Source organism: Doryrhamphus excisus, linkage group LG6 (genome assembly GCF_037039965.1).
Source record: "Doryrhamphus excisus strain RoL-2023G ecotype Guam linkage group LG6, RoL_Dexc_Guam_v1.1, whole genome shotgun sequence".
Taxonomy (NCBI): Eukaryota; Metazoa; Chordata; class Actinopteri; order Syngnathiformes; family Syngnathidae; genus Doryrhamphus; species Doryrhamphus excisus.
The window spans coordinates 8765267-8788146 of NC_136362.1; the positions used below are offsets into that span (position 1 = coordinate 8765267).

At 43.8% G+C, this 22880-nt stretch overlaps 1 protein-coding gene across 1 annotated transcript in view; it reads left to right on the forward strand.

Annotated features, from left to right (window-relative positions):
* The window catches only part of insra (insulin receptor a), a 59708-nt gene extending 37057 nt beyond the window's left edge, over nt 1-22651 (forward strand). The window contains exons 3-21 of the mRNA XM_058069135.2: nt 759-1095; nt 6330-6469; nt 6550-6694; nt 7884-8092; nt 8460-8586; nt 10196-10449; nt 12202-12369; nt 13970-14168; nt 15219-15499; nt 16989-17128; nt 17211-17370; nt 17437-17536; nt 17617-17684; nt 17750-17979; nt 19167-19277; nt 19359-19518; nt 19611-19740; nt 21049-21183; nt 21262-22651. Of these exons, the coding sequence (XP_057925118.2) occupies nt 759-1095; nt 6330-6469; nt 6550-6694; nt 7884-8092; nt 8460-8586; nt 10196-10449; nt 12202-12369; nt 13970-14168; nt 15219-15499; nt 16989-17128; nt 17211-17370; nt 17437-17536; nt 17617-17684; nt 17750-17979; nt 19167-19277; nt 19359-19518; nt 19611-19740; nt 21049-21183; nt 21262-21622 (3455 nt within the window). The 3' untranslated portion in view covers nt 21623-22651. The remainder of the gene's footprint in view (nt 1-758; nt 1096-6329; nt 6470-6549; nt 6695-7883; nt 8093-8459; nt 8587-10195; nt 10450-12201; nt 12370-13969; nt 14169-15218; nt 15500-16988; nt 17129-17210; nt 17371-17436; nt 17537-17616; nt 17685-17749; nt 17980-19166; nt 19278-19358; nt 19519-19610; nt 19741-21048; nt 21184-21261) is intronic.
* Nucleotides 22652-22880: the final 229 nt, after the last annotated feature.

The window sequence follows — 22880 nt, forward strand, 5'->3', positions numbered from 1 at the left end:
TTTACAATCAGTCACTGCTACATTTGTTCACTTCCTGCTTTCCTAATATAATTTTTATTTATATTTTTTTATGTATATTTTATAATTATTATTTTTTTCATTTAATAAAAAAATGTTTTGCATTTTTTTGTAAATTTAAATTTTTTTAATGGTTTTATTTGATTTGAACATGCATCAGATTACAATTGAATGCATCACATAATCAGTTCCCAGTTCCACATGTCCGAAAGGAGTAGGAAGAAGCAGAGCTTATTAAATCCTACCCCTCCATCTGGTACTTTTACAATCAGTAACTGTTACATGTGTTCACTTCCTGCTTTCCTAATATAATTTTTATTTTATTTTTTTTATTTAATAAAAAAATGTTTCGCATTTTTTTGTAAATTTTAATTTTTTTAATGGTTTTATTTGATTTGAACATGCATCAGATTACAATTGAATGCATCACATAATCAGTTCCCAGTTCCACATGTCCGAAAGGAGTAGGAAGAAGCAAAGCTTATTAAATCCTACCCCTCCATCTGGTACTTTTACAATCAGTAACTGTTACATTTGTTCACTTCCTGCTTTCCTAATATAATATAAGTTTTTATTATTTGCCGTTTTATTGTTATTATTATATTTATTTATTTATTACTGATTGATTGATTTTCTTTATTCTTGATTTTTTAATTAATTTTTCATCTTATTTTGTGTAGAAAAATAATTTTTTTAATTTTTTTTGTCACTTTGGTGACCCCCCCTGTGTCTCTCCGCAGTGTGTCCCGTTCAGTGCAAACACCGGGCCTGCACCAAGGACCAGCAGTGCTGTCACGACGAGTGCCTCGGCGGCTGCCTGAAACCCCGGTCGGCCGCTCACTGCGTAGCCTGCCGGGGCCTCCAGCACCGGGACACCTGCGTGGAGCGCTGCCCCTACAACCACTACACCTTCAAGGGCTGGCGCTGCGTCTCCTTCGCCTTCTGCCAGGAGCTCCACAGCAGGTGCAAGTGGGAGAAGGAGCACAGCAAGAGCCCCGAGTGCTACGAGTACGTCATCCACGACGGCGCCTGCGTCCCAGAGTGTCCCTCCGGCTACACCACTGTCAACTCATCCTCGTAAGTGCATGATTTCATTTCCCTAAAGATAATCACTTCATTCGCTAATGACTCTGCACACATAGCAATATTAGACAGAAGCTGTAATTGCATGATTGACAGGTTGGACCCAACAGGAAATGAGAGATTTTAAACAGGAACAAACAGACACAGGAAGGGTACTGATGTGTGACGTCAGCTGCCTAGACTAGACTGTTAGCTGAGCTGTTTAAAGAGTGGTCGACAGCAGCTGCTGAGGTTCACATTGGGAGTGACCAGGATGGATAGGATCAGGAACGAATACATCAGAGGGACATTACATGTTAGAGACCTTGGAGATAAAGTCAGCTGTTAGCTGAGCTGTTTAGAGAGTGGTCGACAGCGGCTGCTGAGGTTCACATTGGGAATGACCAGGATGGATAGGATCAGGAACGAATACATCGGAGGGACATTACATGTTAGAGACCTATCAGTGTGGAAGTGGTTATAAAGCCATTTCTAAAGTTTTGGGACTCCAGCAAACCACAGTGAGAGCCATTACCAACAAATGGCCAAAACATGGAACAGTGGCGCACCTTCCCAACCAAAATCACCCCAAGATGAATTGATGATCTATCAGTGTGGAAGTGGTTATAAAGCCGTTTCTAAAGTTTTGGGACTCCAGCAAACCACAGTGAGAGCCATTACCAACAAATGGCCAAAACATGGAACAGCAACGCACCTTCCCAACCAAAATCACCCCAAGATGAATTGATCATCTATCAGAGTGGAAGTGGTTATAAAGCCATTTCTAAAGTTTTGGGACTCCAGCAAACCACAGTGAGAGCCATTACCAACAAATGGCCAAAACATGCAACAGTGGCACACCTTCCCAACCAAAATCACCCCAAGATGAATTGATGATCTATCAGTGTGGAAGTGGTTATAAAGCGATTTTTAAAGTTTTGGGACTCCAGCAAACCACAGTGAGAGCCATTACCAACAAATGGCCAAAACATGGAACAGTGGCAAGATAGGTCACAAAAGACCCCACAATAACATCCAAAGAAGTGCAGGCCTCACCTTGATTGGTCCCAATAGTAATAGCTTGTACCCAGGCATGCCCATATAAGGAAGTCGGCCCACTTTGACATCACAATGACCTGGTGGTAGAAAAAAAAACTCTCTGAAAGCGAGTGTTCAAAGCCATCCCAAAAACCTCCACACAGCCACTTCCTGTTCAGTGCAAAATAAGAGCATTAGATTGCATGTGTGAAAGCATTATTGCCAGTGTAGGAAATGACCACAGCAGCTCTGTTAGATCAAATATGGTGGAAATAATGATGGAAAACCGCCGGAGGCTCCCAAATCCTTCCTTATCGCCCATGCTGTTTCTTTTTTTTTTTAGTTTTCTTGTTTACATTTATTTTTAGAATGTGCCCGAGGCCACAAACATTAAAGAACAAGCTGCAGCCCTCAAACGGGCCCCCGGGCTGCACCCCTTGGTCTATGTAGCTAATAGTGCATGCAATCAGTGTTGACCCGCCCGGAACCTTCCTTCACTCAGTTATGGGCAGCTTTAGTTGAAACTCCCCCTGGTGCTGGCTCAACGCTTCCCGCGGCTCTGCGTGCCACAAATGAGAGCGCCGGAGATAAACAAGGTTGTGCTTGGCGTCCACGCTCAAAGTGCACATGTGGCACCGGCGAGGAAAGAGGTCACCATTGATTGTACGTCAAAGGGAAGATGTTTTTCTCCTTTCTCCTTTGGCTGTGTTCTTCCAGCCCTGCAGTTACGTACAGCAGATTGTTGTTTTAGTTGCTCTAATCTGTTATTAATCTCAAACACAACACAGCGGCGGCCCACAATGCACTCCTTTGTTTTCTACGCATGACGTCTGTAGGCCTCATGGAGGAGTCACAGTAAAATCGCCTGTTAGCTTCTAACACAGAAGAGGAAAGATGCTCAACAAAAGCAGTCCCAATGAGTTTGTACAGCTCACAGCTTGTACCCAGGCATGCCCATATAAGGAAGTCATGAGATGGAAAGAGGAAAGATGCTCAACAAAAGCAGCCGGACCAAATACTGACCACAGTGGCGCACCTTCCCAACCAAAATCACCCCAACATAGGTCACAAAAGGCCCCACAACAACATCCAAATTAGTGCAGGCCTCATTTTGATTGGTCCCAATGAGTTTGTACAGCTAACAGCTTGTACCCAGGCATGCCCATATAAGGAAGTCGGAAAGAGGAAAAATGCTCAAAAAAGCAGCCAGACCAAATACTGACCCCAGTGGCGCACCTTCCCAGCCAAAATCACCCCAAGATAGGTCACAAAAGGCCCCACAAAAACATCAAAAGAAGTGCAGGCCTCATTTTGATTGGTCCCAATGAGTTTGTACAGCTAACAGCTTGTACCCAGGCATGCCCATATAAGGAAGTCGGAAAGATGGAAAGATGCTCAACAAAAGCAGCCAGACCAAATACTGACCCCAGTGGCGCACCTTCCCAACCAATATCACCCCAAGATAGGTCACAAAAGGCCCCACAATAACATCCAAAGAAGTGCAGGCCTCGTTTTGATTGGTCCCAATGAGTTTGTACAGCTAACAGCTTGTACACAGGCATGCCCATATAAGGAAGTCGGAAAGATGTTCAACAAAAGCAGCCAGACCAAATACTGACTCCAGTGGCGCACCTTCCCAACCAAAATCACCCCAAGATAGGTCACAAAAGGCCCCACAACAACATCCAATGAAGTGCAGGCCTCATTTTGATTGGTCCCACCCAGGCATGCCCATATAAGGAAGTCAGAAAGATGGAAAGAGGAAAGATGCTCAACAAAATCAGCCAGACCAAATACTGACCCCAGTGGCGCACCTTCCCAACCAAAATCACCCCAAGATAGGTCACAAAAGACCCCACAATAACATCCAAAGAAGTGCAGGCCTCGTTTTGATTGGTCCCAATGAGTTTGTACAGCTAACAGCTTGTACCCAGGCATGCCCATATATGGAAGTCGGAAAGATGGAAAGATGCTCAACAAAAGCAGCCAGACCACATACTGACCCCGAGCAGAAGCACCCATCACTGGTGTCTAATCCTGGTTTTAATAGCAACAAAAGCTGTCGTGTACTTTGGATTTCAGCTGGCCCCGTGTTATGAGTGATGGGATTGTGCAGATGGCTCTTCAGGAAATAATTTCATCTCCGTGCCGGGAGATGGACGTGTTATGAGAGCACGTTACGTAAGCCAGGTGCTTTCAACGGGGGGGGGGGGGGGGGGGGGGGGTTAGAGCGGCGACTCCAAAAGATTGAATTAGAATCAAGATGGTGTGTTTGACTCTCTCTCGCGCGTCTGTCGCACCACGTGAACTTTGGAATCAGACGTCTGGAACGAGAGGGAGCGAAATAAAGGGCAGACAAACACATTTAGCCGCGCCGCTTAATGGGCTTGATATTTCTCACAGGATGTTGGAGGGCGAGAGCAGAGATGAGAGGCAGATAAAGAGAAATGGCATCACCTTTCCTTCTGTTGTTGGTTGCTGGCGGAGTTCGGTTGAATGTATTTGTATAGCGCCAAATCACAACAGCACTTATCTCATGACGCTTTACTCCGACATGAAAACAGAGAACCAAGTGGGGGAGAAGAATAGAGTAGAATAGAGTAGATGGATGCATGGTAGACTTTATCTTAGTCCAGTGTTCCTAATACTTTGAATTAATTGCTTTAGCAAAACTCTTTTGGTGATTTTTCCGCTTAAATGTGATTGGAATGTTGTATTCTGGTGTTAAACCATGCCATTGCACACCTGAAAGGTGTTTGATAGTTTTTTCCACTAACACCTGTGACATCACAGTGAGCCGGACTTCCTTATATGGGCATTCCCTAATCAGAATCATTCATTTTCTACTGCTTTTTCCTCACGAGGGTTGCGGGAGCCTATCCCAGCTGTCTTCGGGCGAGAGGCGGGGTACACCCTGGACTGATCGCCAGCCAATCACAGGGCACATATAGACAAACAACCATTCACACTCACATTCATACCTATGGACAATTTGGAGTCGCTAATTAAGCTAGCATGTTTTTGGAATGTGGGAGGAAACCGGAGTACCCGGAGAAAACCCACGCACGGGGAGAACATGGAAACTCCACACAGAGATGACAGAGGGTGGAATTCAACCCTGGTGTCCTAGCTGTGAGGTCTGCGCGCTAACCACTAGACCGCCGTGCCGCCCTAATCAGAATCAGAAATGGTTTATTACCAGGTAATCTGTTTTTTGTTTGTTATTCCGGAAGTGCAGTCTGATTACAACAGGGGTCTCAAGGGTGTGGTGAATGGGACGGGATCGTCCACGCGGGGGTCGTCATTCCAAGCCTGGCAGGGGGCGCCTTGCCGGGGAGCGGGAGCCTACCCCGGCAAGGGGGCTCCGCCAGTGTCAGGGGTTGGGTGTCGTCCAAAACAAAATACTTGTCGCCGTGCTCCAGGACCCCGTATGGTCCGTCATAGGGCGGACGTAAAAAGGCCCACGGTGCGCGTCGTGGCGGACAAACAAAACGTGCCGTGCCCAGGGCAGTGGGAACATATGGGTCCACCGTACCGTGGTGTGATGCAGGGATGGGTTTAAAGGTGTCCACCGCCTCCTGCAGGGTGGACCTCTGTAGGGCGTCGGACCAGGGTGCGGTGGCGTCCGGTTGCGCTGGTGAATTACCGGGTGAATTATGTCCCGGTAACCTACCACTACACAAGCCCCCCCTGCAGAATTCACCCATAGTCAAAACCGTCCGTGCATGCGGGGACAACCGCACGGCCGCGCCGTGTGCGCACTGCTTGCCGCAGGGGATAAGGGTGTGGTGAAGGGGGACGGGATCGTCCACGCGGGGGTCGGCATGCATGGCCCAGCAGGGGGCGCCTTGCCAGGGAGCGGGGGCCTACGACAGTGTCAGGGGTTGGGCGTCGTCCACCAGCGCAACCTTCAGCCGTTCTACCGAGACAGTCTCCGTCGGCCGCCCATGTCCAAAACAAAATACTTGTCACCGTGCTCCAGGACCCTGTATGGTCCGTCATAGGGTGGGCGTAAAGTCCCACGGGAGCGCGTCGTGGCGGACAAACACAAAACGTGCCATGCCCAGGGCAGTGGGAACATGTGTGTCCACCGTGCCGTGGTGTGATGCAGGGATGGGTTTAAAGGTGTCCACCGCCTCCAGGGACCAGGGTGCGGTGGTGTCCGCTGGTGAATTACCGGGTAACCATGATTTGTTTCTGTGTTCCTCCAGACTGAACTGTACACCGTGTGCCGGCCTCTGTCCAAAGGTGTGCATGGGCCTAAAGACTGTGGACTCGGTCACGGCGGCTCAGGCGCTGAGAGGCTGCACCATCCTCAACGGCAGTCTGGTCATCAACCTGCGTGGAGGAAGTAAGGAGTCGTTTTTTTTTTTCCGCAGCGACTCCAGCGAATGATTGATTCCCTCACGTCTCGCGTGTGTTTTGCGACAGACAACATAGCAGCGGAACTGGAGGCCAGTCTGGGCCAACTGGAGGAGATCACCGGATACATGACGGTGCGACGGTCCTATGCCCTCGTATCACTGTCCTTCTTTCGCAAGCTCCGCATCATTCGCGGGGAGGAGACGGAAATCGGGTGAGTCGACCGAATTACCCCGAGTGTCCTCGCCATGTTTGTTATGAATACAACACCCCCCCACCATTACTTGTTATTGATCAACTTTGCTTCAATGTGTTAGATAATTACCAAAAATGACATTGATAGTTTTCAGCTCGGATTGGGTATTGTTTGAATTTGAACGATTCCGGTTCCTAATGATTCTCGATTCTTTTCAGAGGTCAGGTTGTAAAGCAGGGGTCTCAAACTCAATTAACTTGGGGGGCCACTGGAGCTAGGGTCTGGGCGAGACTGGGCCGCATTAGGTTTTCAAAAAAAAAAAAAAAAAAATGCATTTATTAAAAACAGAAAAATAAAATAAACTTATATAAAAAATATAACTAAAGCTCTGATAAAACATTCATATCTACTTTTAATTTTTCTACACAAAATAAGATGAAAAATAAATAAACAAATCAAGAATAAAGAAAATCAATCAATCAGTAATAAATAAATAAATATAATAATAATAAAACGACAAATAATAAAAACATATAGTTGGTGGGTAGACAAATTATTTTTTTCACATTAAAATGAACAAAGCATTATTAGAGCCCTGTAGACATGACAAAACACGACTATAGTCACATTTATACTCCTTTTTTATTTACAACATATTGCGCAACTGCAGGGTCTTGAGACACATGCTAACTCGCAAACTAGAGCGCTAGCGACCTAAACGGTAGCCTTCAAGTTATTTCCTTTAAACTTAAACAGCCAAAAACTTACCACTTCCACACGGATAGGGAGGATAACTATTAACAGTTATTTAACCTTTAACATGAACATTAATCAAACGTCATCATTTTTTCTGGGTACATGATACCATACAGCATCCATATCAAACTAACATTAAACTTTCATATCAAGGCGGGGGCCTCAAACTAGTGTCCTGCGGGCCACATTTGGCCCGCGGGCCGCGTGTTTGAGACCCCTGGTCAAATTTATGTTATGTTTTCACACAGGACCATGGAGGTTTGGATGTTTTTCTCCCTTCATAATAAAAGTTTTCTGAGATATTTAGTGTTTTGAACGTTTGTGAGGCATATTTAGGACCCAAGATGGATGATTTTTGTGTCTTATTTTTGTGTCTTATCCCGGGCCGCACGTTTGAGACCCCTGCTTTAAGGCTTCGGCACACCGATCAATGATGGTTTCCATTCCCCAGCAATTACTCCTTCTACGCCCTGGACAACCAGAACCTGCGGCAGCTGTGGGACTGGTCCAAGCACAAGCTGAGCATTCTCCAGGGCCGCATGTTCTTCCACTACAACTCCAAGCTCTGCATGTCCGAGATACGCAAGATGGAGGAGGTGACCGGCACCAAGGACCGCAAGAACGACATTGCGTCCAAAACCAACGGGGACCAGGCCTCGTGTAAGTTGCCACGGCGACACAGCGCAGATGCAAATGCAGTCGTTTCCCTGACCTGGCCTGTGTTTACAGATCTTTTATTAGCATCGCCATTTTGTTTGTTAGCTCTTCATGTCTGCTCTTTGGTGTTCTTCCATGTCAAACACAGATGTGTTTTTTAGTGGATTGTTCTTTTACATATTTATATTTACTCTATGTACGCTAATGTAAAGAGAAGAGCATATGCGCTGCTTTGGACTGGTAGAGTTAGCACACGGGCGGATGCTCCCCTACATGGTGTTTTGGTGAAGTCCTCCTCCTCATCTACATCCTTACTGGGATCATCTCCTGTATCCGTCTTCCCCTCATGGTCTACAATTTGTGTTGCCAGGTGAGAACCACGTGCTGAAGTTCACTCAGATCCGCACCATGAGCGATAAGATCATGATCAAGTGGGAGGCCTTCTGGCCCCCAGACTTTCGAGACCTGCTGGGCTTCATGGTGCTGTACAAAGAGGCGTAAGTTCTTCTCACGTTCCCAAGTGGAATCTAGCAAAAATGCTAATAAGTGCTTAGGCTAACCTTAGCGACAACAAGTGAAATCAAACCTTGGTGATAAACTGCAATGAGTCTCTTCCAGCAGCGCTGTGGAGGAATTGTTGTAATTCAGCCTCCACAGCATCTCAATAGGAACCATGACTTAATTTTTTCTTTGGTGGACTTCCTGGTGTGTTTTGGGTCATTGTCCTGCTGCAGAAGCCAAGTTGCTTTCATCTTGAGGTCACCAACAGATGACCTGATGTTCTCATTTTCGGTTGGCCAGAAATTCCTGGGAAGGTTCATTGTGGATAATGGCTCTCACTGTGGTTGGCTGGAGTCCCAAAGCTTTAAAAAAATGGCTTTATAACCATTTCCACACTGATAGATCTCATTCATTCATAAGTGCTGGAGCCTATCCCAGCTGTCTTGAGGCGAGAGGCGGGGTACACCCTGGACTGGCGGCCAGCCAATCACAGGGCACATATAGACAAACAACCATTCACACTCACATTCATACCTATGGACAATTTGGAGTCGCTAATTAACCTAGCATGTTTTTGGAATGTGGGAGGAAACCGGAGTACCCGGAGAAAAAACTACACATGCACGGGGAGAACATGTAAACTCCACACAGAGATAGCCGAGGGTGGCATTGAACACTGGTCTCCTAGCTGTGAGGTCTGCGTGCTAACCACTAGTCCACCGTGCAGAAAAATATACAAACTTTTTCAGTGCTTTGGTTCCGATTTTCTACAATAAAAGCTCTGATAAAACATTCCACTGTTCTCAAATATCTTAATTTTTAATTTTTCTACACAAAATAAGATACAAAAGAAATAAACAAATCAAGAATAAAGAAAATCAATCAATCAGTAATAAATAAATAAATATAATAATAATAATAATAAATCAGCAAATAATAAAAACTTAAGAAACCACATATAGTTGGTGGGTAGACAAATTATTCTTTTCAGATTAAAATGAACAAAACATTATTAGAGCCCTGTAGACATGACAAAACACAACTATAGTCATATTTATACTTTTTTTTATTTACAACATACTGCGCAACTGCAGGGTCTTGAGACACATGCTAACTCGCAAACTAGAGAGCTAGCGACCTAAACGGTAGCCTTCAAGTTATTTCCTTTAAACTTAAACAGCCAAAAACTTACCACTTCCACACGGATAGGGAGGATAACTATTAAGTTATTTAACCTTTAACATGAACATTAATCAAACGTAATAATTTTTTCCGGGTACATGATACCATACAGCATCCATATCAAACTTGCGCGGGCCACACTAACATTAAACTTTTGTATCAAGGCGGGGGCCTCAAACTAGTGTCCTGCGGGCCACATTTGGCCCACGGGCCGCGTGTTTGACACCCCTGGTCTAATTTATGTTATGTTTTCACACAGGACCATGGAGGTTTGGATGTTTTTCTCCCTTCATAATACAAGTTTTCTGAGATATTTAGTGTTTTGAACGTTTGTGAGGCATATTTAGGACCCAAGATGGATGATTTTTGTGTCTTATCCTGTCCAACAGCCTCATCAAGTGTATTTTTTTTCCTCCTCGAAAGACCCTTTCAGAACGTGACGGAGTTTGACGGGCAGGACGCCTGCGGATCCAACAGCTGGGTCATCGCAGATGTAGACCCTCCGCCGCGCTCCACCGAAGGCGACAGGGATCATTTTGAGCCGGGTCACCTCATCCTGCCGCTGAAGCCCTGGACGCAGTACGCCATCATGGTGAAGACACAGCTTTCCGCCTCCGATGAGCACCAGGTCAACGGTGCCAAGAGCGACATCATCTACGTGCGCACCAACGCCACCAGTAAGATGAAAGAAAATCACTCCCACGCCACGATTCTTTAGCGAGGATAATACATTCCATATGTTATTAGGCTAGCATCTTTATGACACTGTATCTTCTTAAAAGACAGTACTATCTATCTTAAAATCACACTTTTCCATTAATTGGCGACTCCAAATTGTCCATAGGTATGAATGTGAGTGTGAATGGTTGTTTGTCTATATGTGCCCTGTGATTGGCTGGCCACCAGTCCAGGGTGTACCCCGCCTCTCGCCCAAAGACAGCTGGGATAGGCTCCAGCACCCCCCGTGACCCTTGTTAGGAAAAGCGGTAGAAAATTAAATTTAAATTAAATTAAATTAAATTAAATTAAATTAAATTAAATTAAATTAAATTAAATATTAAATTAAATTAAATTAAATTAAATTAAATTAAATTAAATTAAATTAAATTAAATTAAATTAAATTAAATTAAATTACTTTAAATTACTTTAAATTACTTTAAATTACTTTAAATTAAATTACTTTAAATAAATAATTAATACTTTAATTACTTAAATTGTTGATTATGCAAGACATGCTGTATTTTTAGCAAGAATTTTCCTCCATGTGAGTGTGAATGGTTGTTTGTCTATATGTGCCCTGGGATTGGCTGGCGACCAGTCCAGGGTGTACCCCGCCTCTCGCCCATAGACAGCTGGGATAGGCTCCAGCACCCCCCGCGACCCTTGTGAGGAAAAGCGGTAGAAAATGAATGAATGAATTTAATTTAATTTAATTTAATTTAATTTAATTTAATTTAATTTAATTTAATTTAATTTAATTTAATTTAATTTAATTTAATTTAATTTAATTTAATTTAATTTAATTTAATTTAATTTAATTTAATTTAATTTAAATAATCAATACTTTAATTACTTAAATTATTGATTATGCAAGACATGCTGTATTTTTAGCAAGAATTTTCCTCCAGAACCAAATCATCTACCCTCACCTATGACAAGGTGGCTGGTGGAAGCAGACAAAGTTTTATTCCGTAGGGTGGCTGGGGCTATCCCTTACAGATAAGGTGTCAAGCACCGTCATCCGGAAGAAAACCCGGAGTAGAAGCGTTGCTCCTGGGCATTGAGAGGAGCCACATGAGGCGGCTCGGGCATCTGGTCAGGATGCCTCAGTGGGGAGGAGTTCCAGGACGATAGATGGATGGATGGATGCTATCAGTTAGCATGTGTCACTCCCCACACATGATGACAGATGCACTGACAAGGTGCTTCTCGTAAAAAAAAATCACCTGAATTGTTCCGCGTACCCTTCATTACATCTTCTTTTACACGAGACCTGTCATTGGCCGCTGCCAAGAAACAAAGCAAGCTTTTTCATTGGAGCGGCCATGCCAAGAGAAGGGTGGTAATCACCTGCCACCTCCGCCCTCCACGGTCCAAGGTTCCAGTGTCGTTTAAGAGCGGCATGCCTTGCCAGAAGGCCAGCACCGTCGTAAGGAATAATGCGGTTGGACCGGTGGTTCAAATAGTCCTGACAACACCCCCCCTTGCCACCACCCTTCATCCTCACAGCTGTCAGTACGGAAACACAGCACTGCAGGCTAGCACCTGTCAAAGATCCTCTATTTTATCACCCACTCAGATGTCTGACTTGTATATCTAATCTGTTCATACTGCTATAACATGGAAATTGGTTATGTCGCCCCCCCCTCCCGCCACCATGTTCTGTGCCATATTGTGACACCGGATCCTCTTCTGTCCTCTGCCACAGAACCTTCGGTACCGCTGGACCCCATTTCCTCATCCAACTCCTCATCCCAGATCATCCTGAAATGGAAGCCCCCCAACGACCCCAACGGCAACATCACTCACTACCTGGTCTTCTGTCAACGCCAGGCGGAGGCCAGCGAGCTCTACAAGTTTGACTACTGTCAGAAAGGTACCGTGCTGATGTTTGTGGCAACACGGCTTTTTCATCCCTCATGTTTATTGTCAAAACTACCTCACTGGCCTTTTGTCTACACTGGAAGTCACACTCTTTCGTAGCGTACTTGGGCTGCCACTTTGGTAATGGTAATGGTTTTATTTCATTTGAACATGCATCAGATTACAATTGAATGCATCACATAATCAGTTCACAGTTCCACATGTCCAAAAGGAGTAGGAAGAAGCAAAACTTATTAAATCCTACCCCTCCATCTGCTACTTTTTACAATCAGTAACTGTTACATTTGTTCACTTCCTGCCTTTCTAACATAATTTAGGTTATTTTTATTCTATTTTTATAATTTAATAAAAAAATAGTTTTTCATTTTTTTTAGTAATTAATTTTTTATTTTTTTTTAATGGGTTTATTGGATTTGAACATGCATCAGATTACAATTGAATGCATCACATAATCAGTTCACAGTTCCACATGTCCAAAAGGAGTAGGAAGAAGCAAAGCTTATTAAATCCTACCCCTCCATCTGGTACTTTTTACAATCAGTAACTGTTACATTTGTTCACTTCCTGCCTTTCTAACATAATTTAGGTTATTTTTATTCTATTTTTTTAATTTAATAAAAAAATAGTTTTTCATTTTTTTTTAGTAATTAATTTTTTATTTTTTTTAATGGTTTTATTGGATTTGAACATGCGTCGGATTACAATTGAACGCATCACATAATCAGTTCACAGTTCCACATGTCCAAAAGGAGTAGGAAGAAGCAAAGCTTATTAAATCCTACCCCTCCATCTGCTACTTTTTACAATCAGTAACTGTTACATTTGTTCACTTCCTGCCTTTCTAACATAATTTAGGTTATTTTTATTCTATTTTTTTAATTTAATAAAAAAATAGTTTTTCATTTTTTTTAGTAATTATTTTTTATTTTTTTTAATGGTTTTATTGGATTTGAACATGCGTTGGATTACAATTGAACGCATCACATAATCAGTTCACAGTTCCACATGTCCAAAAGGAGTAGGAAGAAGCAAAGCTTATTAAATCCTACCCCTCCATCTGGTACTTTTTACAATCAGTAACTGTTACATTTGTTCACTTCCTGCCTTTCTAATATAATTTAAGTGATTTTTTTCTTTTTTTTTAATTTAATAAAAAATAGTTTTTCATTTTTTTTAGTCATTTAATTTAATTTAAATTAATTTAATTTTTTTGTCACAGACCGAAGTACGAGGTAAGTAGTACTTATGTGTAAATAAAGTGATATAGTATATGGGTGCATATGGAATGGACTACCACCAGTGATTTGCATCCCTACTGTGTACTACTGTATACTACTATGTACTAGTATGTACCAGTATGTATTGTGCAGTGTAAACATTGTGAACAAGGTGTGCAGCCCAGGTGATGGGTAAGCAGAAGTGTTGTTATCAGGGTCATCATGGCTGCCATGAAGAACTCGAAGGGACGTGGTGTCTCTTGTAATTCATCAGCAGTACTTGTCACTTGCCCCCCCCCCCGCGCGACCCCCGCCTCCCAGGCGTGTGTGTGTGTGTTTGTTTTTGTAACGCCGTTGTCTCTTCCATCCGCTCAGGCATGAAGCTGCCATCACGAGTTCCCACTCAGGTGGACAGCGACGAGGAGCAAAAGTGGAACCAAACAGAGGAGCAGGGCCCAGGGACTCGGTGCTGCGCCTGCCCCAAGACGGACAAAGAGCTGAAGAAGGAGAAGGAGGAGTTGGAGTACCGCAAGACGTTTGAGAACTACCTCCACAACGAAGTCTTTGAGATGAAGTAAGACGCAAACACAACATGTCAACACTTACTTGACAATTATATGTCATACATGTCGTATTTTCCATTATTATGTTTACTGCATTGGGTAATAGAAGTGTGAGGGTGACTATAGGGGTGCTATTTAATGTCTAGAGGGCTCCACTAATGTTAAAAAGTGTATTTGGAAGGTGGTAAACAGTTATTATATGTCTTACATGTCGTATTTACTTTTATTATGTTTACTGCATTGGGTAATGGAAGTGTGAGGGTGACTATAGGGGTGCTATTTAATGTCTAGAGGGCTCTACTAATGTTGAAAAGTGTATTTGGAAGGTGATAAACAGTTTTTATATGTCTTACATGTCGTATTTACTTTTATTATGTTTACTGCATTGGGTAATAGAAGTGTGAGGGTGACTATAGGGGTGCTATTTCATGTCTAGAGGGCTCTACTAATGTTGAAAAGTGTATTTGGACGGTGATAAACAGTTTTTATATGTCTTAAATGTCGTATTTTCTATTATTATGTTTACTGCATTGGGTAATAGAAGTGTGAGGGTGACTATAGGGGTGCTATTTAATGTCTAGAGGGCTCCACTAATGTTAAAAAGTGTATTTGGAAGGTGGTAAACAGTTATTATATGTCTTACATGTCGTATTTACTTTTATTATGTTTACTGCATTGGGTAATAGAAGTGTGAGGGTGACTATAGGGATGCTATTTCATGTCTACAGGGCTCTACTAATGTTAAAAAATGTATTTGGAAGGTGGCAAACAGTTATTATATGTCTTACATGTCGTATTTACTTTTATTATGTTTACTGCATTGGGTAATAGAAGTGTGAGGGTGACTATAGGGGTGCTATTTAATGTCTAGAGGGCTCCACTAATGTTAAAAGTGCATTTGGAAGGTGGTAAACTGTTTTATATGTCTTACATGTAGTACTTTTTTTGTACTGCTAACTGACTCTGTACTCTTGCTGCTGTGCAATACAAATTTCCCCACTGAGGGACGAATAAAGGCATATCTTAATCTTAATCTTGACGTTCCTCCTTCTGCACCACAGGCGCTCCAGACAGCGGCGTGCCGTGATGGGCGTCGCCAACCAGACGCACCCGTTACCCACCACGGCTTCAGGCAGGCCGGCGGGCACGCACACCCCCGACGATGAGGAGACGTTCGAGAGCACCAAGACGGTGGTCACCGTGCACGCCAAGGAGTCCACCGTCATCTCCAATCTGCGTCACTTCACCAGCTACCAGATCGAAATCCACGCCTGCAACCACCCCAGCGACCCGGCCCGCTGCAGCATGGCGGCCTACGTCAGCGCCCGCACCATGCCTGAAGGTACGCCGTTTAGTAGCTCTGAACCGCTGATGTCACTTCCTGTCTTCCACACATGAATGCATGAATTTATTCACATCTGAAATTTCTCATTCTTATTATTATGCCTACTATATTGGCTAATAGGCTATAAGCCAAAGTCATTATAGGGGTGCTATGTCATGTCTAGAGGGCTCTACTAATGTTAAAAATTGTATTTGGAAGGTGGTGAACAGTTTTTATATGTCTTACATGTCGTATTTTCTATTATTATTTTTACTACTTTGGGTAATAGAAGTGTGAGGGTGACTATAGGGGTGCTATTTAATGTCTAGAGGGCTCTACTAATGTTAAAGTGTATTTGGAAGGTGGTAAACAGTTTTTATATGTCTTACATGTTGTATTTTCTATTATTATGTTTACTGCATTGGGTAATAGAAGTGTGAGGGTGACTATAGGGGTGCTATTTCATGTCTAGAGGGCTCTACTAATGTTAAAAAGTGTATTTGGAAGGTGGTAAACAGTTTTTATATGTCTTACATGTCATATTTTCTATTATGTTTACTGCATTGGGTAATAGAAGTGTGAGGGTGACTGTAGGGGTGCTATTTAATGTCTAGAGGGCTCTACTAATGTTAAAAAGTGTATTTGGAAGGTGGTAAACAGTTTTTATATGTCTTACATGTCGTATTTTCTATTATTATGTTTACTGCATTGGTAATAGAAGTGTGAGGGTGACTATAGGGGTGCTATTTCATGTCTAGGGGGCTCTACTAATGTTAAAAAGTGTATTTGGAAGGTGGTAAACAGTTTTTGTACGTCTTACATGTCGTATTTTCTATTATTATGTTTACTGCATTGGGTAATAGAAGTGTGAGGGTGACTATAGGGGTGCTATTTCATGTCTAGAGGGCTCTACTAATGTTAAAAAGTGTATTTGGAAGGTGGTAAACAGTTTTTGTACGTCTTACATGTCGTATTTTCTATTATGTTTACTGCATTGGGTAATAGAAGTGCGAGGGTGACTGTAGGGGTGCTATTTAATGTCTAGAGGGCTCTACTAATGTTAAAAAGTGTATTTGGAAGGTGGTAAACAGTTTTTATATGTCTTACATGTCGTATTTTCTATTATTATGTTTACTGCATTGGGTAATAGAAGTGTGAGGGTGACTATAGGGGTGCTATTTCATGTCTAGAGGGCTCTACTAATGTTAAAAAGTGTATTTGGAAGGTGGTAAACAGTTATATGTCTTACATGTCGTATTTTCTATTATTATGTTTATTGCATTGGGTAATAGAAGTGTGAGGGTGACTGTAGGGGTGCTATTTAATGTCTAGAGGGCTCTAATGATTAGAAGGTGGTAAACACATTTTCTATGTCTTATTTTTTCTTATGATGTCTGCTATATTGGGTAACATATGGCTGCTATTTCCTGCATATTCACATTTTAGAAAATAAGCATCCCTTTCCAATTATGGCCGTCTCATGGCGTGTCTTCTGTCATGGCCGCAGACAAAGCAGACGACATCCTGGGCGCCATCACTTACGAGGTGTCCGACATGACCGTGCACATGGCGTGGCAGGAGCCCGCCACCCCCAACGGAATGATCATCCTGTACGAGGTCCACTACAAGCGCATCGGAGACAGCGAGGTGAGGAACGCATCGCCAGAGGCACGTCCTCAGTCGCTAGACGCTCCGATAAAGAGTCGTATTTTTGTCACGCCTCGTCCAGGAACAGCACCACTGCGTTTCCAGGAACATGTACAAAGCCACGCGCGGCTGCAAGCTGAGAGTCATGCATTCGGGGAACTACACGGTGAGGATCCGTGCCACCTCACTGGCCGGGAACGGATCCTGGACCGAGCCCACTTACTTCTACGTGCAGGATGCCAGTAAGTGAAAGCAAAGATCGGACTTGGACTTCTTTGTGTGTCGCGTCTCATAGTCTGCCTTCACAGGAGATCCCCTCAACATCGCTAAGATTGTGATCGGGCCGGTCATCTGCCTGGTTCTGTTGCTGTGTGTGGCCATGGCGGGATTTGTGATGTTCAAGAAGAAGTAGGACTTCCTTGGTTTTCGTTATTGTTCCCGTCTCTTTGTAACGATCCTGATTGGTTGCCGCTTTTCCTGTCTTCCAGTCAAACACAAGGGCCGAGCGGTCCCATCTACGCCTCCTCCAACCCAGAGTACCTAAGCGCTAATGACAGTAAGTCATCCGAAGCGTCGTAAACGCCACGCTCTCGTGGTTTGACTGATGTGTGTGCCGCGCAGTGTACGAGGAGGACGAGTGGGAGGTGGCGCGGGAGAAGATCAACATCAAGCGGGAGCTGGGTCAAGGCTCCTTCGGCATGGTGTACGAGGGCATCGCCAGGGACATCATCAAGGGCGAGGGCGACACCCGCGTGGCCGTGAAGACGGTCAACGAGTCGGCGAGCCTGAGAGAGAGGATCGAGTTCCTCAATGAAGCCTCGGTCATGAAAGCTTTCAGCTGTCACCACGTGGTAAGCCATCTTTGAAGGACACTTTTTATGTGAAATGATGGAGTGTGGGCGGCACAGCGGTCGAGTGGTTAGCGCGTAGACCTCACAGCTAGGAGACCAGCGTTCAATTCCACTCTCAGGCATCCCTGTGTGGAGTTTGCATGTTCTCCCTGTGCATGCGTGGGTTTTCTCCGGGTACTCCGGTTTCCTCCCACATTCCAAAAACATGCTAGGTTAATTAGCGACTCCAAATTGTCCATAGGTATGAATGTGAGTGTGAATGGTTGTTTGTCTATATGTGCCCTGTGATTGGCTGGCCACCAGTCCAGGGTGTACCCCGCCTCTAGCCTAAAGACAGCTGGGATAGGCTCCAGCACCATGAGGAAAAAGCGGTAGAAAATGAATGAATGATGGAGCGTCAGGTCCAGGCTTGGTGGGTGGGGCCAGCCTGTAGCGCAGGGGTCTCAAACTCAATTTACCTGGGGGGCCACTGGAGCTAGGGTCTGGGCAAGGCTGGGCCGCATCAGGTTTACTTTTTATTTTTCTACACAAAATAAGATGAAATATAAATAAACAAATCAAGAATAAAGAAAATCAATCAGTAATAAATATAATAATAATAATAATAATAATAATAATAAAAACTTAAGAAACCACATATAGTTGGTGGGTAGACAAATGCTTTTTTTCAGATTAAAATGAACAAAGCATTATTAGAGCCCTGTAGACATGACAAAACACGACTATAGTCACATTTATACTTTTTTTTATTTACAACATATTGCGCAACTGCAGGGTCTCGAGACACATGCTAACTCGCAAACTAGCGAGCTAGCGACCTAAACGGTAGCCTTCAAAGTTATTTCCTTTAAACTTAAATAGCCAAAAACTTACCACTTCCACACAGATAGGGAGGATAACTATTAACAGTTATTTAACCTTTAACATGAACATTAATTAAACGTAATATTTTTTTCTGGGTACATGATACCATACAGCATCCATATCAAACTAACATTAAACTTTCATACCATGCGGGGGCCTCAAAGTAGTGTCCTGCGGGCCACATTTGGCCCGCGGGCCGCCTGTTTGGGACCCCTGCTGTAGCGACTCGGCCTGCCCACAGAGGAAGTCGCACCGTGTCTTAAGTGTCATTTTCTGGACTGTTGTTTGTTTTATCTTCTGCTTCTTCATTTATTGTTTATTAGGTGCGTCTGCTGGGCGTGGTGTCCAAGGGCCAGCCCACCCTGGTGGTGATGGAGCTGATGACCCACGGAGACCTGAAGAGCTACCTGCGCTCGCTCCGGCCCGATGCCGAGGTAACGTTCCCTCGTCGATGTCATCTACTGTATGTTGCTAACTCGAACTTGGTGATCTAATGAGGAAAACGTGTCCCTCAGAACAACCCGGGCCGTCCGCCTCCCACGCTGAAGGAGATGATACAAATGGCGGCTGAGATCGCCGACGGCATGGCCTACCTCAACGCCAAGAAGTTTGTGCACAGAGACCTCGCTGCCAGAAACTGCATGGTGGCTCAAGATCTCACCGTCAAAATAGGAGGTGTTTTTTTTTTTGTTTTTTGTTTTTTTTTTTACCTCATACGGCGTGTAAGAAAAACACTCCATTCTAACCTTCTTTTGTCTTCCTGGTAGACTTCGGCATGACCAGAGACATCTACGAGACGGACTACTACAGGAAAGGCGGCAAAGGCCTTCTGCCCGTCAGGTGGATGGCGCCAGAGTCTCTCAAAGATGGCGTCTTCACCGCGCATTCAGACTGCTGGTGGGCGACACGCTTATTTACACCCACACGCTAAAACCTAACCTATGCTTACTTCCACCCGTTTTCAATACCGCTTATCCTTATGAGGGTCGCGGGCATGCTGGAGCCTATCCCAGCTGTCTTTGGGCGAGAGGCGGGGTACACCCTGGACTGGTGGCCAGCCAATCACAGGACCTATGCTAACAAATAGATAGAAAAAAACCTTCTCATATACTACAGCTAAAAAAGCCTATCATGCAGCATGAGTCATCATTAGCATGCTAGTAATGCTAACATGCTAACACCTAGCATGATAGTACTAAGTGTCCATAAGTGACCAGTCATGAAAAGAGCTAAAGATGCTACTATGCTAATGTTAGCATGCTAGTAATGCTAACATGCTAACACCTAGCATGATAGTGCTAAGTGCTCATAAGTGTCCAGTCATGAAAAGAGCTAAAGATGCTACTATGCTAATGTTGGCATGTTAGTAATGCTAACGCCTACCATGATAGTGCTAAGTGTCTAGTCATGAAAAGAGCTAAAGATGCTACTATGCTAATGTTATCATGCTAGTAATGCTGACGCCTAGCATGATAGTGCTAAGTGTCTAGTCATGAAAACAGCTAAAGATGCTACTATGCTAATATTAGCATGCTAGTAATGCTAACGCCTAGCATGATAGTGCTAAGTGTCTAGTCATGAAAAGAGCTAAAGATGCTACTATGCTAATGTTAGCATGCTAGTAATGCTAACATGCTAACACCTAGCATGATAGTGCTAAGTGTCTAGTCATGAAAAGAGCTAAAGATGCTACTATGCTAATGTTAGCATGCTAGTAATGCTAACATGCTAACACCTAGCATGATAGTGCTAAGTGTCTAGTCATGAAAAGAGCTAAAGATGCCACTATGCTAATGTTAGCATGCTAGTAATGCTAACATGCTAACACCTAGCATGATAGTGCTAAGTGTCTAGTCATGAAAAGAGCTAAAGATGCTACTATGCTAATGTTAGCATGTTAGTAATGCTAACATGCTAACATCTAGCATGATAGTGCTAAGTGTCTAGTCATGAAAAGAGCTAAAGATGCTACTATGCTAATGTTAGCATGCTAGTAATGCTAACATGCTAACACCTAGCATGATATGATAGTGCTAACTGTCTAGTCATGAAAAGAGCTAAAGATGCTACTATGCTAATGTTGGCATGCTAGCAATGCTAACATTAGCATGCTAACAACCAGTGCGATAATGTTGCTTGTTTATTGTTTCCAATAATAAACCAGCATCAGGCCAATGAAAGCGTTGTCTCCGCTGCCCCCTGTAGGTCGTTTGGGGTGGTGCTGTGGGAAATCAGCACACTGGCTGAGCAGCCTTACCAAGGCCTGTCCAACGAGCAGGTGCTGAAGTTCGTGATGGACGGGGGCTACCTGGACCGCCCCGACAACTGCGCAGACAGACTGTGAGTAAAAACGGACCCCGGTGTCTTTCCGGAACGCTGGTCTGAATCCGTGTTGTCGTCTTCCATCCGTCCGAGCAGACACAACCTGATGCAGATGTGCTGGCAGTACAACCCCAAGATGCGTCCCACCTTCCAGGAAATCATCGAAATGCTCCGCGACGACCTGCACCCGTCCTTCCGGGAGCGCTCCTTCTTCTACAGCGACGAGAACAAACCCCCCGAGAGCGAGGACTTCGACCTGGACATGGAGAACATGGAGAGCATCCCTCTGGACCCGTCGTCCTACTCCCAGCGGGAGCAGTGTCTGGACAGGGACGAGGGCTCCTCGGTGGGGCTGCGCGGGGGCAGCTACGAGGAGCACCACATCCCCTTCGCGCACATGAACGGGGGCAAGAGCAACGGACGGATACTGGCGCTGCCGCGCTCCAGCCCCTCCTAACCGACCCCCCTAAAAAAAAAAAAAAAAACGCTTACATATGTATACTTTTCTTGTCTTTTTTTTATACTTATCTATATCTAATACACCAACACTTGTATCACTCTCCCTCCATGCGTATCTCAGGATCTCTCATGCCACAAACACACACACTACAGTGCGTACCCCTGCCCCCCCCCCAGGGGAGGGGGGGGCGCCTTTTGTACACAGAAGCTCCTGTCGGAATTATCCATGACGTACTGTACATATATATATATATATATAAAAAAATATATAAAAATATATCTAAATCTCCTATAGTGTGGAGAAAAGATTCAACTGTGAAACATACAAGAAGGCTGCTAAACTCCTCTAGACTCCTGCCCCCCTCCCTTGGCAAAGAGAGAAAGACAAAAAGTGTCCTTCCATCTCGTCCCACGGCCAACATCACAGACGAGGATACGGAAAAACCTCACTTTTTTTTTTTTTTTTGTCCGTCTTGAACAAAAAGAACGTTGATGAAGTGGCTTACTGACCTCCTCACACTCAGCAGTATTCCAACACGGGACAAAACAGGACTTTTTTTTTTTTTATTTTTTTTTTTATTTATTTCTGCTTTCCCATCCGCTTTCTCATTTTACGGGACACTTTTGACATTTTACAGTACAGCTGAAGGATATTTAAAGTGTTCCTCAGATCGACCAATAAGCTGCTTCCTTCATTGTGTCGGCTTGTAGAAGATAGAGGAGAGAGAGAGTACTGGCGTGGTAAACGCAGTAACATGTGTAGTAATATACAGTAGAAGACATATTTGTGTACATAGTTGATCTTGTCGTTCTGGAGATATTTCCGCACATTTACAAAAAAAAAAAAAAAAAGGTTTTTACATGTTTTTTTTTTTTTTTAAATCCAGATTTCTGAACTCGTGATCAACCAACAGCACTTCTTGGTCTTGTTTTTTTTTTGCTTCTTTGCGATGCCGGGGAAAAGAGTGTGTTGCATCGTTCTAATAAGATCAAATAAAATGTAAATAATGCAGTAAGGTGCATCCGAGCTCAGGCTCCACCTGTGCTTCGTTTTATATTGTCATATGAAAGGACGGGTGTACCCAAAGTGCCGCCCCGGGGGGGGGCGTATTCCGACCACAGCTCATTTTTTTGTTTTAAAAATAAGGCAAATTTTTAGTAGGGCTGTCAAAATTAAAGCTGAGTATTAAGGCCACATTTAAAAAAATAACATCTGAGATTTCAAGAATAAAATGTTTTTTTTTATGAGAATAATA